Source organism: Muntiacus reevesi, chromosome 1 (assembly GCF_963930625.1).
Source record: "Muntiacus reevesi chromosome 1, mMunRee1.1, whole genome shotgun sequence".
NCBI classification, from domain to species: domain Eukaryota; kingdom Metazoa; phylum Chordata; class Mammalia; order Artiodactyla; family Cervidae; genus Muntiacus; species Muntiacus reevesi.
The window spans coordinates 140,657,478-140,673,633 of NC_089249.1; the positions used below are offsets into that span (position 1 = coordinate 140,657,478).

The 16,156-nt window shown below is 44.1% G+C and overlaps 1 protein-coding gene across 1 annotated transcript in view; it reads right to left on the minus strand.

Moving 5' to 3' along the window:
• ROR1 (receptor tyrosine kinase like orphan receptor 1) overlaps nucleotides 1–16,156 on the minus strand; it is a 442,114-nt gene that overhangs the window by 36,647 nt on the left and 389,311 nt on the right. The window contains exons 5-6 of the mRNA XM_065911627.1: nucleotides 3,032–3,159; nucleotides 641–958 (exon numbers count right to left, since the gene is read on the minus strand). Coding sequence (XP_065767699.1) covers nucleotides 641–958; nucleotides 3,032–3,159 — 446 coding nt within the window. The remainder of the gene's footprint in view (nucleotides 1–640; nucleotides 959–3,031; nucleotides 3,160–16,156) is intronic.

Below are 16,156 nucleotides of genomic sequence, written 5' to 3' on the forward strand. Positions count from 1 at the left end.
TTAAGGTTCAGCCATATTATAGCATGTAACAGGATTTCACTTCTTTATATGGATAAACAATATTTCACTGGGGAAGATCCCTTGGAGAAGGGCATGGCAATCCACTCCAGTATTCTTGCCTGGAGAATCCCACAGACAGAGGAGCCTGGCGGGCTACAGTCCATGGGGTCCCACAGAGTTAGACACGATTCAAGTGCCTTAGCATGCAGCATGCAGTATTTTGTTATGTGGATATGCTACGATGTATTCATCTACTTACCCACTGATGGACATTTGGGTTGTTCCTACCTTTTAGCTATGTTGAGTAGAGCTGTTATGAACCTTTCTGGACAAGTTTTTGTTTAAACACCCATTTTCAATTCTTTTGGGCATATATCCAGGAGTGGCATTACTGGGACATATACAACTTCTATTTTTAAGTCATTAAGGAACCAGCAGCCATATTTTTAAAGTATCATCTTCATGGAACTTCTTGAAGAATGACACTGCATACCCACTGGAAGCTCAGCCCCCACATGGTATCTAGACCACTGGGAAGTAATCTGACTACCAACACAAATTATTACTGAGGATCAAGGTCCAGTTTTCCTGGGGCTGCTGGCCCCTGAGGCAGCACAGAAGGTCAGGGGCTACCACCTACTTTTATTGATGGGATCCGCCATGGGAATTCCAATCCGGATACAGTTTGCAGCTTCGGGACTCTCGGGCTGGGGGAGATCTTCACAGTTTGGCAGTTTCAGCCTCATCAGTATCATGGGATTTGATCTCGCAAAAATGTACTCTGTTTGACACAGGACATTTTCCAGGATTTCACATTCATCGCGACACAAGTCCCGGGGCTTTGGGACCGACGAGGTTTCATCACAGTAAGGGAAGGCGTAGTGGCACAGGGAAGGGATGGCGAACTGAGAACACTTATCAGATAGGTGACTGGAGGTGCCGATCATGGTGAAGGCAGCTGGAAAACAAACACAATTATCAACTCCCAGGGGCAGGGTTGATCTCCCCTGGCTATCCAGTCAACAGATATCAGCTGTAAACACACATTGGAAGGAATCTGCTGTACTCAAACAAAGGCCAAGAGAAGGAGATTCATTTCAGATGTCTAAGCAGCTTACTTTCACTGGCTTGAAAAAAATAATTTTGACTACAAAGTTTAAAAAAACAGGATTAAGTTACATATGTACCGTTTCCTAATAAAAAGAATTAATTAGGTTTAAAGTACAATATATTTTTCATTTTTACTACAAAGCAACAGAACTTTGTGTTTCATCCGGTACTTTTTATTAGTTTTGTGAGGCTTCTAAAACATTTGACAGCTGCAGGGCAGAACTTGCTTTATACAGTGGCTGAGCCCAGTCACAGGATTCATTTAGTTCTGTGTCTTGCCTCTCAGTTGTTGGATGACCTTGGGTAACTGGTTTAATTTCCTTATAATTTGAAGACTTTTGATCCCATCTGAAAATAAGGCAACTCATTTGAAAGTTCTCAAAGAGCACAACTCAGCTGTCCAATGTATACTGTAGACTATTAGTGGCTGCTTTGCCTAATCTCTTATCCCCACACCAGCCTTTGCACACTTCTACTGACAAGGAGCTTATACTCACAAGGCAGCCTGTGAAGTTGTTGGTACACTGCTTCCCAAAGCATATTCCTCAGAACATTAATTATATAGAACGTTAAAAATGTCTGAGAAACTGGGGTTCTATAGCTAAACAAGTTTGGGAAATGCTGGGTTAATCAAAGTTAAATGGATTTTTTTTAAAAAAAGAAAAAACTGTAACACTTTCCAGTAAGCTGACGTCCATTGAAAATGTCCAAGAGAGGATTATTATAAATGGGTGACCAAATATTTATATATTTATATCAGAACTTCCATTTATTTTTGTGAATACTTAGTAAAAAGTATGTTCAAGTGATTTTTTATTAAGTTGAAATGTATCTTTTATAGCTTCTCCCTACCAGTCTTGCTTCTCTGGAATTTCACAGACTTTCCTCTTGAAAGCCTGAGAGATTTACCAACGGGCAAATACATCTTCCTAGAGTTGCTTCTTCAGGTTAAATAATTCCCCTGGCCCCCTCTTGGTTCCCTCAAATTCCTCTTGGGACATCGTTTCTGGGCTGTTGGCTATTCTGTGTGTCTTGGGTTCGTTCTTGCCTCTCTTAAATCATAGGATTGCCAGCTAAACTACAGGGCATCTGAATTTCAGGTCAACATTTGGGGCATATACTAAAATATATCAGATGCAATGGAGTGTCTTATAGTTTCAGTGCTGACATTGGAAACCTTATTAGAATTTCAAAAAAGCTACTTTAATGTATTTAATGTACAGGGCACCAAGGCATAATAACTGCACTAGTGGGAGAGACACAGGCTGCTGTAACCATCTGAACAAGGTATACAAAATCCTGCGCAGTGGCCAACACTACCTACCTCATATGTGCTTCAGTATTAGATTTCCATTAAAAAGATCCTTTCAATTCAGAAAAGTGAAGGGTAAATAGAGAAAGCTAGAGCAGGAAGAGATCCATGATCATCTTGCCTCCTCACTCACTTCACAGATGAAGAAAGAGATTTCCATGGAGAGTAAGACTTTTTCCGAAGTCACAATAATGGCGAATTGGGATTAGTATCCAGAATTCTAACCCTAAATTCATCCTCTTTCCGTCAACACAATGTTATTTCCAAATAGTAAGCTCTGTGAGGGCAGAGACATACCTGGCTTATTCCCCACACCATCACATCGCCCGTGCCCAGCCCATGTCCTGGTATGCCAAAAGCACTCAATAATATTTATAGAGTGTTTGAATGAAAGTGAGACTTCTCAAAGCCTCCTTTTCCTCTAAGGGCAACCTTTAATAAATTATTCTAATGTAAATTTCAGAGCAGAGATTATATCTCTGGCTTCTTTATGGCCCCGCTCCTAACCCCTATGCCTTGACTAATCCTTTGTCAAGAGAAGGGCTCAATAAAACTTCTGGGGAGAAAAACTGTTATGCAAAGTATAAATATAATTTCATTGCTACCAACCTGTGATCTGATTTTCTATTTCCCCTTGCATGTGCAAAGACTCCATGTAGACAGTGCGGTTGCCAATAAATCTTGCACAGGCAATCCCTCTGTACGGCTGACAGAATCCATCTTCTTCGTACTCATCTCTGAAAACAGAGCATAGACATAAGCTGGTGCAGAACACACACGCAGTTGGCGCTGACTGCGCGATGCCCCAGACAGCCACTAGGGGGCGCAGCCGGGCACAGTATCCTAAAGACTAGGTTAAGGAATCTGGCTTCCTCCTCAGTTCCATCCATCGCTTAAAACATCTGTTGGTCACATTGGTCAAGTTTCCTTCACCTCTAGAAATATCATCCTGAAGCACAAAATCATCCTTAAACGTGGGAGAAAACACTTTTATTTTCGCAGCTGGTGGTGGGCTGGAGGATGATGTAGTTGTAAGAGTAAAGAGGAAATGAGTTGGAAATCTGGGCACATGTTGCATGGTTTCTTGTTTTTTAAGCACAGATTATTTCTGTTTCATTTGCTACAAAGGGGTGGGCGCATTACCGCGAGACCTACTCAGACTGATATGTCAATTAGGAAGCTCCAAGGGGTGAGAAGCTGGGTGCCGTGGGAAGGAAAGCTGCGGGCAGTCCAGTTTCATGGCTCCTGCTTGAGACACATCACCCCCACCTTGCAGAGAGTGTCCATGGCAAACTGTGGACTGGGCAATCTCAGATCAGTCACTAAGTCCCAGGAAATCCAGAGAAAATGTCAATGGATACTTGATTTCATAAGTTCCTAAAACAAAACAAAATCTTAAAAAAAAGTTTGTTGCCTCAAGTTATAATAATAAAAGGGAGGGCACAGATTTTATTCTGAAGATAAAGTGAAAGTCACTCAGTCATGTCTGACTCTTTGTGACCCCATGGACTTAGTCCATGGAACTCTCCAGGCCAGAATACTGGAGTGGGTAACCTATCCCTTCTCCAGGGGATCTTCCCAAACCAGGGATTGAACCCAGGTCTCCCGTATTGCAGGCAGATTCTTTTCCAGTTGAGCCACCAGGGAAGCCCAAGAATACTGCAGTGGGTAGCCTATCCCTTCTCTAGCAGATCTTCCTGACCCAGGAATCAAACTGGGGTCTTCTGCATCACAGGTGGATTCTTTACCAACTGAGCTATGAGGGAAGCCCCATTCTGAAGATAAGGGGATACCAGAAAGTGATGTGATTAGTGACTGTGGAGATCCAAGGCTGGAGATTAGGACCCAAGATGGCAGGCTCAGCTTGAAAGGACAGAGGCCAAAATCTCCCGCTTGGGCCTATGATAAGCATAAGACACCAGAGTACAAGATATCAATCTGCTTCTGAAACGCAAACTACAGCCAAGCAGAAGGCTACCTGCCAGGCTTATGGTCTGACTTCTATCCTGGATGCGCCTCCTCTGTTAACCTGGCTGGAATCAACATCTTGCCTGAAAGAAGTATCATTTTTTTTTTCCTCTTTGGTTTCTTCTAAATTAAAGTACTTTAGAGCAAAAGTCAGGAGAACAAATTCTCCTGCTAGATTTAACATTTGCATATCCTTAGGTGTGATTCCCTGGTGCCTATGACAGTCAAGAATCTGCCTGCAGTACACGAGACCTGGGTTCTATCCCTTGGTCTGGAAGATCCTCTGATGAGGAAATGGCAACCCACTCAGTATTGTTGCCTGGGAAATACCATGCATAGAGGAGCCTGGCTAGCTACAGTCTATGGGGTCGCAAAGAGAGGGACACCACTGAGCAACTAACACTTTCACTTTCTTATCCTCAGGCAACCTCTCAAATCCTCTGAGCTATGGTTTTCTTATCTATAAGATGAAGATAATAATTGACCTCCCAACCCTATAGGTCAAAGTCATGTTGCTGTTTGTTGTTGAGTTGCTAAGCCATGTCCCTTTGCATCCCCATAGACTAGCCGGCCAGACTCCTCTGTGCATGGTATTTCCTAGGAAAGAATACTGGAGTGGTTTGCCATTTCCTTCTCCAGGGGATCTTTCTGACTCAGAGATAGAACCTGTATCTCCTGCATTGGCAGGTGGATTCTTTACTGCTGAACCAAAGTCATGAGGATTCTATCAAACTGTGTAAAAGCTTTAAAAAAATGCTACACAGAGGTAACATATAATTATTATTAAAGCCCTTACAGTTACCAAGAGGGCTTCCCTAGTGACTTAGAATCTGCCTAGAATGCAGGAGACCCAGGTTTGATCCCTAGGTTGGGAAGATCCCTTGGAGAAGGGAATGGCTACCCACTCTAGTATTCTTGCCTGGAGAATTCCATGGACAGAGGAGTCTGGCGGGCTACAGTTGTCCATGGGGTTGCTAGGAGTCAGACATGACTGAATGACTGACTAACACTAGTAGGTACCGAAGAAGACATTTCAAAGATAATTATTTGCTAAGCTTTTGCTTTGTAAAATCAACTATGTTCATAGTTCTGGCCCTGGACATCCACACCTGAGGGTTCAGGGAGGGAGTCTAGAAAGCCCAGTAGAATAGGAAACCATGTGAAAAAAATCTGATAGAGCTGATCCTTAATAGACACTCGTTTTCAGCTGCTTTCTACTCCCTATTCACTAAAACAGTCAAGTTAAAGGTGGAGATGGGAGCAGTATCTCCAGTTCTGTCCCCCAAATAGTTTGCAGTGCAAAGCTCTTAAAAACGTAACCTTTAAGTACACATACAAATGAATATATCATACCCCTGACATAAAGACATTGAAATTTTAATGTTGCAAAATCCTGCAAGCACTCCACATGTTTACTTTCATAAATCCTAGAGTAACGTTGAAGCCTTTTTGGCTTAAATTTTACTTGGGTTGTAAAATTAACCCCACTTTTATTGGGTAACTAATACCATAAACCTATGGGGAGAAAGAAGTTTCTTGATGACCCAGCCTTGGATCTTGAAAACTGAAGTACTGAGGCCAGAAAGTACCCCCACACCATCACCCCCCTCCTATTATGGATGATGCTATTCTATCCCTAGGCATTAGCAGAGTCCTGGATTTTTAAGGTGTCATTGTGAGAACACTTCTTCCTCCCCCACATTCAACTCTCAAGGCCTCAATTTATATCTCTTGGGAGGACAAAACTCTGGAATTACCCCCAGATATAAATCCCTGACCTACTGGGAGTTCCCATATTTTATGTGTGAGGCTTAGGCTAAACTTCTTACCACCTTCCCAATTTGAGATTCTGAAAAGACCTTTTGAATACTGTTTTCCAGAATAAAATGGAATGCAATTCTTTGGCTGCCTATTTCTTATTGAGGGCTTTAGAACTGCAGGTGTATTACATTTTTTATTGTGCCCAGAATTCTTGATACTCTGACCAGTCCAGTCTCTTGGGGACAGATATAAAAAACAAAGCAAACAAACAAACAAACCAAAACAGTATGTAATGTCATCGGCTAGGGAGTAGTTCTCAGTCCTGGCTGTTTATACCATCTCCTTAAGAAGCTTTCGAAAATTCCAATGTCCAAACCCCACCTTGGACCTATTAAATCATAGTCTCTGGGGATGCAGCTTAGGTATTCATGCGTTTTAAAAAGCTCTCAGGTGATTTGACTGTGGTCAACAACCACAGCACTAGAAAAACAAACATGTATTAAGTGTCTGCCACTCTCTGTGCTGAGTACTATGCTAAGTGCTTTCTTCAAAGTAGCCCCTTGTGGCATTATTATCCTTATTTATCTGAGTGAGAGACTCAAGTTCAGAGAAGTTAAGTAACTGGCTCAGACTCACAAGGCCAGTAAGTGGAGGAGCTAGGATTTAATCACAAAATTCAAGCTTAAGCTTGACTACCAGGCTATAATAATGTTCTGCTTTTCAATCCTACTTTAAAGTAAATCAGCCTAATAATAAAGAAGAGGATTTATAATGAGCCTTTACTCTGTTCCAGGCACTGTTAAATTTCATTTACATAAAAAATCAATATTAAGTCATTTAATCCTGACAACAGTTTTATACAGAAATTGAAGATTTTCCCATTTTACAGATGAGAAAACTGTAGAGTCAGAAAGAGCAAAAGAACTTGTCCACTGTGACACAGTAAGCAGAAGAACTAGATTTGCCCCCAAACCTGTGCTTGTAACCTTGGTATGCAACTTCCTTCCAAATAGTTGCGTATAGGAGTTTTTCCACTGCTTACAGGGGCTCTCTACTGTGAAGATGCTTTGGTGTCTGCTGGATAGAGGAGCCTGGCGGGCTACAGTCCAAAGGGTCACAAAGAGTCAGGCACAACTGAGCGACTGCGCACATACATGCACAGGTGGCGTAAAGGTTTTCTTTAAACGTCAAGTCACAATCTCCTTTCATCCTTCCCATTTTTCCTGCCAGCCGTGGCTGGAGGGGAGCAAACGCTCCTCCAACATTAATCAGCTTTGTGCCTTTCTCCAGCTCATACTTCTTTCATCGCTGATGTCCTCCATGGTTAGCAAATTAAAAACATGAAGAAGCAAGGCCGTGAGAGTGCAAGGGCACTTGCAGTGAGCATGCCCAAGGCTTCGTTCTAGGGAGAAGAAACACTAGAAGCGGGCAGATGGAATTCTGGCCCTCCATCGCAGACCCTGGCATCAACATGCGCTAGCTACCTCGCTGTGATGTCAAGATGCTGGAGTGCTTTGTGATGGGCACTCTTGATTCTTCTAAAGGTAATTTAGTTACTGGGTTGCCAGCCTCTACAACCTTCCAAATTCGCTGCCAGGTTATAGGGAAAAGCAAACACAGTTTGCCCCCCACCTCCAGGGTCTCCCCCTTCCCCAGAGCAAGGAGCTGATGAGGGTGGTCACACAGGGTTGAAGGTGATGGCAACCAACGTGGCAGCAGCAGGAGAATCCACCCAAGAAGCAGTGCAGACCAAGAGTGGGGAACATGCTGCCCATCGCAGTTTGACAGCGACCGTGGGGGTCAATGGTTACACACTGTTGGGTGAACTTCTTGGGTCTGGAATAAGGCTCTCAAGAGTTCTCCCCAAATGCAAACAGTGCAGTGTATAGTTTGGGGCCAGGGAAGCCCAAAGTATAGTTTTTTGAGAATGGGGAGCAAGAAAGGAAAAGACAGGATGGGTGGGTGGGAGACGTATGGGGACTGAAAGGATGCAGAATACCCCAAATGGATGCCAGAATGGAGCTGTGCCAAGTCTGGACCATGAGAGTCCCGCTGGGAGCTTGGTCGTTCAGTCGTGTCTGACTCTTAGTGACCCCATGGACTGCAGCCCACCAGGCTCCTCTGTCCACTGGGATTCTCCAGGCAAGAATATTGGAGTGGGTTGCCATGCCCTCCTCCAGGCGATCTTCCCAATTCAGGGATCGAACCCAGGTCTCCCACGTGGCAGGCAGATTCTTTACTCACTAAGCCACCAGAGAGGCCAGCTAGTGCTCTCTTTAATACTTCTGGGGCAGGGGGACGGGGTTTCTGAAACGTGCCTCAATTTAAGGGAGAAAAGAGAGCAAACGCAACTGTTGTCTTATACACATGATTTCAAAAGAAACCCTTAATATGTATAGAGAAACTGTGGAAATCTGAATGAAGTCTATACATTACTTAGTAGTGAGAGTGCCTGTGCATGCTCAGTCATGTCTGACTCTTTTGAGACCCCCTTGGGCTGTAGCCTGCTAGGCTCCTCCGTCCGTAGAATCTCCCAGGCAAGAATACTGGAGTGAGTTGCCATTTCCTTCTCCAGGGGATCTTCCCAACCCAGGGACTGAGACGGCAACTTTTGTCCTTTCTGCCTCTGCAGGCGATTCTTTACCACTGTGCCTCCTGGGAATGTAAGGAGTAGCACACCAATGGTAATTTCTTACTTCTGATAATAGTACTATATTGATGCAAGACATTAGCATTAGGGGATAAGGGAATATGGACATTCTGCACTACTTTTGCAATTTTTCTTAAACATAAATACTTCAAAAGAAAACGTAAAAGAAAAAAGACAGACTTACAGTTACACATATCCCCGTCCTGTTGAGCCTCTCTCCCCCCGCAGAAGGAGGGGATATAGGTATACTTGTGACTGATTTGAGTTGTTTTACAATGGGGATCAGTGCAGTATTGTAAAGTAATTATCCTCCAATTAAAACATATAAAAAAGAAAGAAAGTCTTACAAGAAGGTGCGGGGATGGGAACCTTATTGTATATAAATGAACAGGAGACGCTATGGCTTGAGGGTATCAGGAAGGCCTTCAGATGACCTCAGTTATTCCTTAAAACAACTTTATAAGAATCCCTCTGGACCTATCCTTGGGTGGCTGAATTCTCATCATGAACAGTTCACTTATTTGTGATTGGCCTACTTCTAGATTCAAGTACTTCCAGGAGAAATGACCTACTTAGGAAGGGCTCAGTACTGATTGATTTTTATGAGCTGCTATGAGCACTTTCATCTCTGTAGAAAGTGGTATACAAGGAGGGCAGGGCAATTGATGAGAGGTCCCTGTGTGAAGAAGGCAATCTTCCTGACCTTGCACTTCAGTCCAGGGCTGGCTGAGGGCTGGTGAGATGACAGAGAAGGCAGACCGGGAGGGCGGGGGTGGGAGTCTGGTTCATCAGTTACTAGTTACAAAGGGATCTTTTCAAAACACAGACTTGGAGCAGGTCATTTCCTGCCTAAAATTCACTCTAGTTTCCGACTCACCACAGTTTCTTGCTGCAGTACACAAAGCCCTTCCCTAGTTCCTGCCCATTTGTCCAGCCTTACTCCCAGCCTGATGAGCCTGTGAACCTGATGATATCAGCCATGCTGCTGTTGACCTTGCTCGGTCTCAAAACAGGGAATGCACTCTGCTGCCCCCCTACCCCACCCCCCCCCCACCCTCCCCGGCTCGGTCTGTTCTCTTCCTGAGGCCTGGAGCGCCGTCTATCTGCTCTCTCACCTTGTGATTGCCTTTATCACCAGGGGCTCCCTTGCCTGCCTTCCCAGGAAGGTCAGTCCCTGCCTGCCCCACACTCCCGCCCACCCAGTGCCGTTACCAGACCACTCCCACAGACTTGTGAATTCATATTATGTTTGTCTGCTAAGTGATCCCCTTAGCACTACTCTAAGGTAGGGACCATATCTGGCTTGGCTTCACAACTCCAGGGCCCCGGACAGTGCACAATACCCAACTCAGCCAACAAGTGCTGAATGAGGGAGAGGGTGCTGCTGAGAGGTCTCCCCACCCCCTGCTCCACTGTGCACAGACTGACCAGCGGAACTGTAATAGACCTGACAGATGTGGAGAGGACCTAGCCTAGCGCATAGATACGGACCTTCTCCATACCAGAACGATGCTTCAAACTGGAAACCACTTTCTTCTGCACCAGATTTTACACTGGGGCATGGCAGGCCTGAGTCAGTTGAATGGATTCTTACTGATGAGTGAGGCCCTAAAATGTTCCCCTATGAGGTACTAAGACTAATTAAAATGCATGTCTCTCCTTAGGGGGAAGAGAATAGACTTAAAGGCACTTTGCTAACTATAAAATCTCACTCAAAAGAATTGCAAACAAATACTTATACACAAATGTTCATAGCAGCACTATTCACAATAGTCTCAAAGTAGAAACAACCTCAAATGCTCATCAATAGATGAACGGACGGACAAAAGTGGTAGATACACACGGTAGAAAATTATTCAGCCATGAAAAAGGCATGAAGTACCAAAACATTCTACACTGTGGAAGGATCTTCAAAACATTATGATAAATGAAATTAACCAGATGAGAAAGACCACAGAGTACATGATTCTATTTACATGAAATTTCCAGAATGAGTAAATCCATAAAGATAAAAAGTAGATTGACGGTTATCAGGAACAGGAGGAACGGAGGAATAGGGAATAACCACTCACTAGATGTAGAGTTTTACTTTGTTGTGATAAAAATGTTCTGGAATGAGAGACGGTGGTTGCACAGCATTGTATATATATTAGCTGCTGTGGAATTGCTCACTTTTAAATGGTTAATTTTATGTGAATTTTATCTCAATTTTTTTAATGAAAAAAATCTCAGTTATACCCAAAGGACAAGGTAGAGGGAACAACAGCCTCAGATTTGGGGAGAGATTTTTGGGATTGTTTCTAAGCAAACTCACTGGCCAAAAGTGCCAGCAATTTACACAGTCCCAGCAGGTTTCTTTGTTCTGATTCTCTTGGTTCTTCAACTGGAATGCCAGAGACAGTGCTCTGCCAGCCTACAGCTTGGCAGGCTCAGAGGGGACTGACTGCCTTGAGTGAAATCATCCAACACTTCTGAATTTACCCCACTTGGCACCTCTTACAAGTCCTATTTTGAGCCATGGAGATGAAATCCCATCAAGATGCCTGTCCCCAGAGCCCTGAATCTTGGTCTGAAGGAAATCCATCACACAGTTCAAAGAGATGTAGTACTCCTAATTATGTTCCATTTAGCAAAGCGTGGGTTATTTTTTCTCATGTGGGAAGTAATTTCACTTTGCAATGCAAATAGAACTAGTAAGCTGTATTTGTTTCCCCAAAGACCATCACGCTTCCCTGGTGGCTCAGATGGTAAAGAATCCACCTAAAATGCGGGAGACCTGGGCTTGATTCCAGGGTTGGGAAGATCCCCTGGAGAAGGGAAAGGTTACCCACTCCAGTATTCTTGTCTGGACAATTCCATGGGCAGAGGAGCCTGGAGGGCTACAGTCCATGGGACTGCGTGGCTCAGACTGTAAAGAATCCACCTGCACTGTGGGAGATCTGGCTTTGACCCCTGGGTTAGGAAGATCCCCTGGAGGAGGGCATGGCGATCCACTCTGTTATTCCTGTCTGGAGAATTCCCATGGACAGAGGAGCCTGGCGGGGTGCAGTCCATAGGGTTGCAAAGTCGGACACAACTGACTATACAGAGCACAGCACAAAGACTGTCATGACCAAAAGTGGATGGGAGGTGCCCCTTTTTAAATCTGTAAATCAGGCCACATCTTAGCTAGTCTGGTGAGAGCACAGCCAGGGCAGATCCACACCCACGCTGCTTCCCAGGAAAGGCACTAGTAAGTTTGGGGCTGAGTGCAAAACTTCCCATTTCAGAGGCTGGGTTCTCTCTAGGGAGGCAAAGTCAGATCTCTTAAAGGGGAAAGGAAGTGAAGTCGCTCAGTCGTGTCCGACTCTTTGCGACCCCCATGGACTGTAGCCTACCAGGCTCCTCAGTCCATGAAATTTTCCAGGCAAGAGTACTGGAGTGGGTTGCCATTTCCTGCTCCAGGGGATCTTTCCGACCCAGGGATCGAACCCCGGTCTCCTGTGTTGCAGGCAGACGCTTTACCATCTGAAAAAGGGGAAAAATCAGGTCTATCTTTTCATTAAAAGCGGGGGGGATACAAGATAAAATTAAGAATCGATGTAAGGGATGCAGAACTCTCCAATATGGATAAAAGCTCAGAAACACAGAAACTTGAAGAATAGAATATAATCTGATGTGGTCAAAAAAGTTACTGCCTCTCCAAAATCACCTCCTTCCTTTCCCTAAGACAACTTTAAGCCTTGAGGCATCCTTGGTTAACTGCCAACCAGGAGGAGAGAAAATAATATAAGTCATATCAGCTTTAACTGCATATACCTTGGAAGAGACGGTCCTTGGAGGAGAGGCATCAGGATAAATATAAGTGGAGACGTGGAAAGCGCTGACTGGAGTGAAGGAGAGAAGGTGGTCATGGAAGGAGAGCTATCGGGGCCACTGAAAGTATGCTTTGCCTCAGGCTGGCTGTGGTGGAGAGATTAGAGGTTAAATATGGGATCCCAATGTTATCTACCACACTCTGTTTTTAAAGATCCATCTGAAAGTGGGCATCAAAGAGGGTGATGTGTTAACATACTTGACCTTTAAGATCAGCTTTCAAAGTGAGCCAATCAAGGCAAGTCAGCCCAGAGGGGTGATGACTCACAGAGAAGACTTCATCCTACAAGGCTGAGAATTCAGCCCACCCTAATGGCCCTTCTCTTGCTGGGAATGCCTTTGTGAGCACGAGCAATTCTGAGGTGCCTGTGTCAAATGACACGTGCTGTTGCCCACACCTGGACACTGGTCATTGTTAAAATTTATTTCCTTAGCAAAAGAGTCCCTTGCTCTTTCTCACACCACTTTTTTTGCTTTAAAAAATTAAATAAAAAATTTTTAAAGTTTTTTTTCCCCCTGTTGGCCATGAACCATTAAAACAAACAGATGAATAATGCTCTGTCATAGTTTCCATAGCAGCACATAATAGTTACTTGTGTCCAACTTAGAAATGGGAAGGTATTGGCTTTGCTTCATAGAGATGTTTAGAAACACGAGGGCTGCATTTCACTTTGGAGAAGGAGCAGAACTACCCAGGTTTGTATCTCACGAGTGTAATTTAAGGGAAAATTATATGTGTAATAGATTTTATTCCTATTTAAACACACATTTGAAATGATAAGACTATACACGTACAGTATTTTTAAGAATATGGAGGGTCACTACTAAGAAGAATGAGTGACTTCTACCCCCTCCTGTTTACTGAGGTTTTTGTGGTGGGGCAGCCTTGCACCTTCTAAGAAGCTCTAGGGTATTTGACTTTTCCTCTGATGTTGTTGTTTAGTCTCTAAGTTGCATCCAACTCTTTTGTGACCCCATGGACTGTAGCCCGCCAGGCTCCTCTGTGCATGGGACTTCCCAGGCAAGAATACTGGAGTGGGCTGTCATTTCCTTCTCAAAGGGATCTTCCCCAGCCAGGGATCGAACCCACATCTCCTGCATTGGCAGGCGGGTTCCTTACCACTGAGCCACATGCAAAGCCCATGAAGGGTCTACTGAGCCCCTAAGCTTAGGCTGGCACTGGGAGGGCACAGATGGATTTTGGAGCCCCCAAGTTCTCACTAGAAATCTTTTGGATGTTCTTTGGCAGTTCTCCAAATATTAAGTATTCAAACTACACTCTAACTTTGCCCATTGAGAATAAAGGAAGTCCAGAATAATATGACATGCACACATAGCAATCTGGTTAGATTTTTTACCACAACGTTTCTAAGATTGCTTTGATATTTTTTTCATTTTTCTTTTATGCCTAAGGCCATGGATTGAAAAAAAAAAAAGAGAGAGAGAGAAGGTTTGTGGTAAGAGCAGTAAAGGGAACTTAGGGACTTCTTAGGAGGGTTTTGATTTCGTCTTACTACTCAGAAGGTGGGTGAAACTCAATCCTACATTTTTGCTTTTGTTTTGTCTCAGCTTTGTTTCCCATTCCTTCTGCTGATGGCAGTTAGGAAAGAACACTAGCCTCTATAAAAAGCCGTGGTGACTATAATGCCTCCCCCAACACCAAATAATGCAATATAGAGGTGCTCATGGTCAAACATTAAAAACATGTATGCATTAAAAAATGTAAAGAGGCAGAAATTCACATGAACATAAAGCTTGATTTGTGATGCACTAAACGGGAACATGGTAACTGAACAAGTGCTGTCTGTTGGACAAGGGGTCTCTGGGACAGAGTTGTGAAATCCAGTGGGTTCTTTAAGGAGAAATGAGGAAAGAGGGTGGAATTGTGGTGGTGCTTTAACTAGAATGTGAAAGTGGAGAGCAGAGAGGTCTTACATCCTTGGTGTTGAGATACCAACAATATCCCTGTTCACTAGGACTTTATAGCTTATGGGGGAGAAACATGAGAGTGATAAACATCACCTTCATTCCCCTTTACCTCCTTTTCTCTTCCTCTCTTTTCCACCAAGTTTATGAAGGCTTGTGCCGAAAATAAAGGAAAGGGTATCTGAGGCTGGGAAGGCTTCTGGAGGAGGTGATAGCTTCAAAGAGGAATAACTCAACAGATCATGGATTAAATGGTATGCCACCAAGAAAAGTGGAGTTGAAATCAGTGAGACTTCATGGGACTAATGGTGGGGGCAGGACAGGCCCAAGGGGAGGGTCCTCAGCCGCAGCGTCTGGAGGTGTAATGAGGTTCAACATACCATTCGCTCCTCTGTGGCCTCAATCCTGCTCTCATACTCCTTTAAAGTCCTTTTAACATTATCTTATTTCAGTCTGCTGCCTCAAAATTATAATAATAAGAAAAAATGGGGAGGGGATGGATTTTACAGTGAAGACAGGGGATGTCAGAAAGTGATGTGATTAGTGATAGGAGAGCAAGTGTGGAGCTGGAGAGTTCAGGCTGGGGCTCAGGGCCTAAGGTGGAAGGTTCACCTTGTTCACACCTTGCCACAAGAGCGATAAACCTGAGACACAGAGTAGAGAATCTCCAGCTGTTTCACGGAGAGAGCTGAAGCTATGTCAGAGTTGGCAAAAATGGGAAGGGGTCTGCTGGCAGAGCTGGCATGTATAGAAGGGGCCAGTGAACTCAGGGCAGGTACCAAGGCTGTAGCTGTCGCTTGAGCCTGTTTGTTGTCTAGTGAAGTCATTCAGTTGGAACGAGACCTTTCCAGCCTCGAGTCCAACCCCGTCTAAAGCAGAAAGAACCAAGAGCTAGTGGCTATGTGACTTGAAGAAGCTCGCCAGGTAGCTGGATGGGCAGAGTGCAGTGCTGGGGTAAGACCTGGACTTTGGAGACCCACAGAACTGGGCGCAGTCCCGACAGCTGCCTTCCAGCTATGTGTGGCTTTGTGCTACGTACGTCATCTCCTCATCTGTAAAACTAGTATCTTAAATAAGATCATGTATACAAACTATTCATTCATGATAGTTGTTTATGAAGTATGAGTTCTCTTTTTGCTTTATTTACTCTAGAAATAGGTGTACAGATTTACCTACTACTTGCCAGGTACTACTGTAGTCACTAGAGAAAAGAAAGCAGACAAAAAAATAACCACCCTGGTAGTGCTGACATTAGCTTAGATTTCTGGCTGGAAGCTCTTTCTCTCACTGCCTTTTTTATGCACCTTGCAGTTCCTTCTCATCAGACCAAAGATTACTCATATGTAAAATTATGCCTGTGTGTGAACTCTGGACACATTTGGGACAGAAGTAGGGTATGGCTTATGAATCAGAAAGGATAAGACAGAGGTTAGCCTAGTTTGATTAAACTACCCCTCCTTGGTCTGCTCCATAGACCCTGCGTCCTTTCTCATTGCCGGGAGTGGCCCCTCTGTGCTGTATTCTAAGGTCCAACGACCATCAACTCAAGCACACGAACCTCATCCCTCTCACCT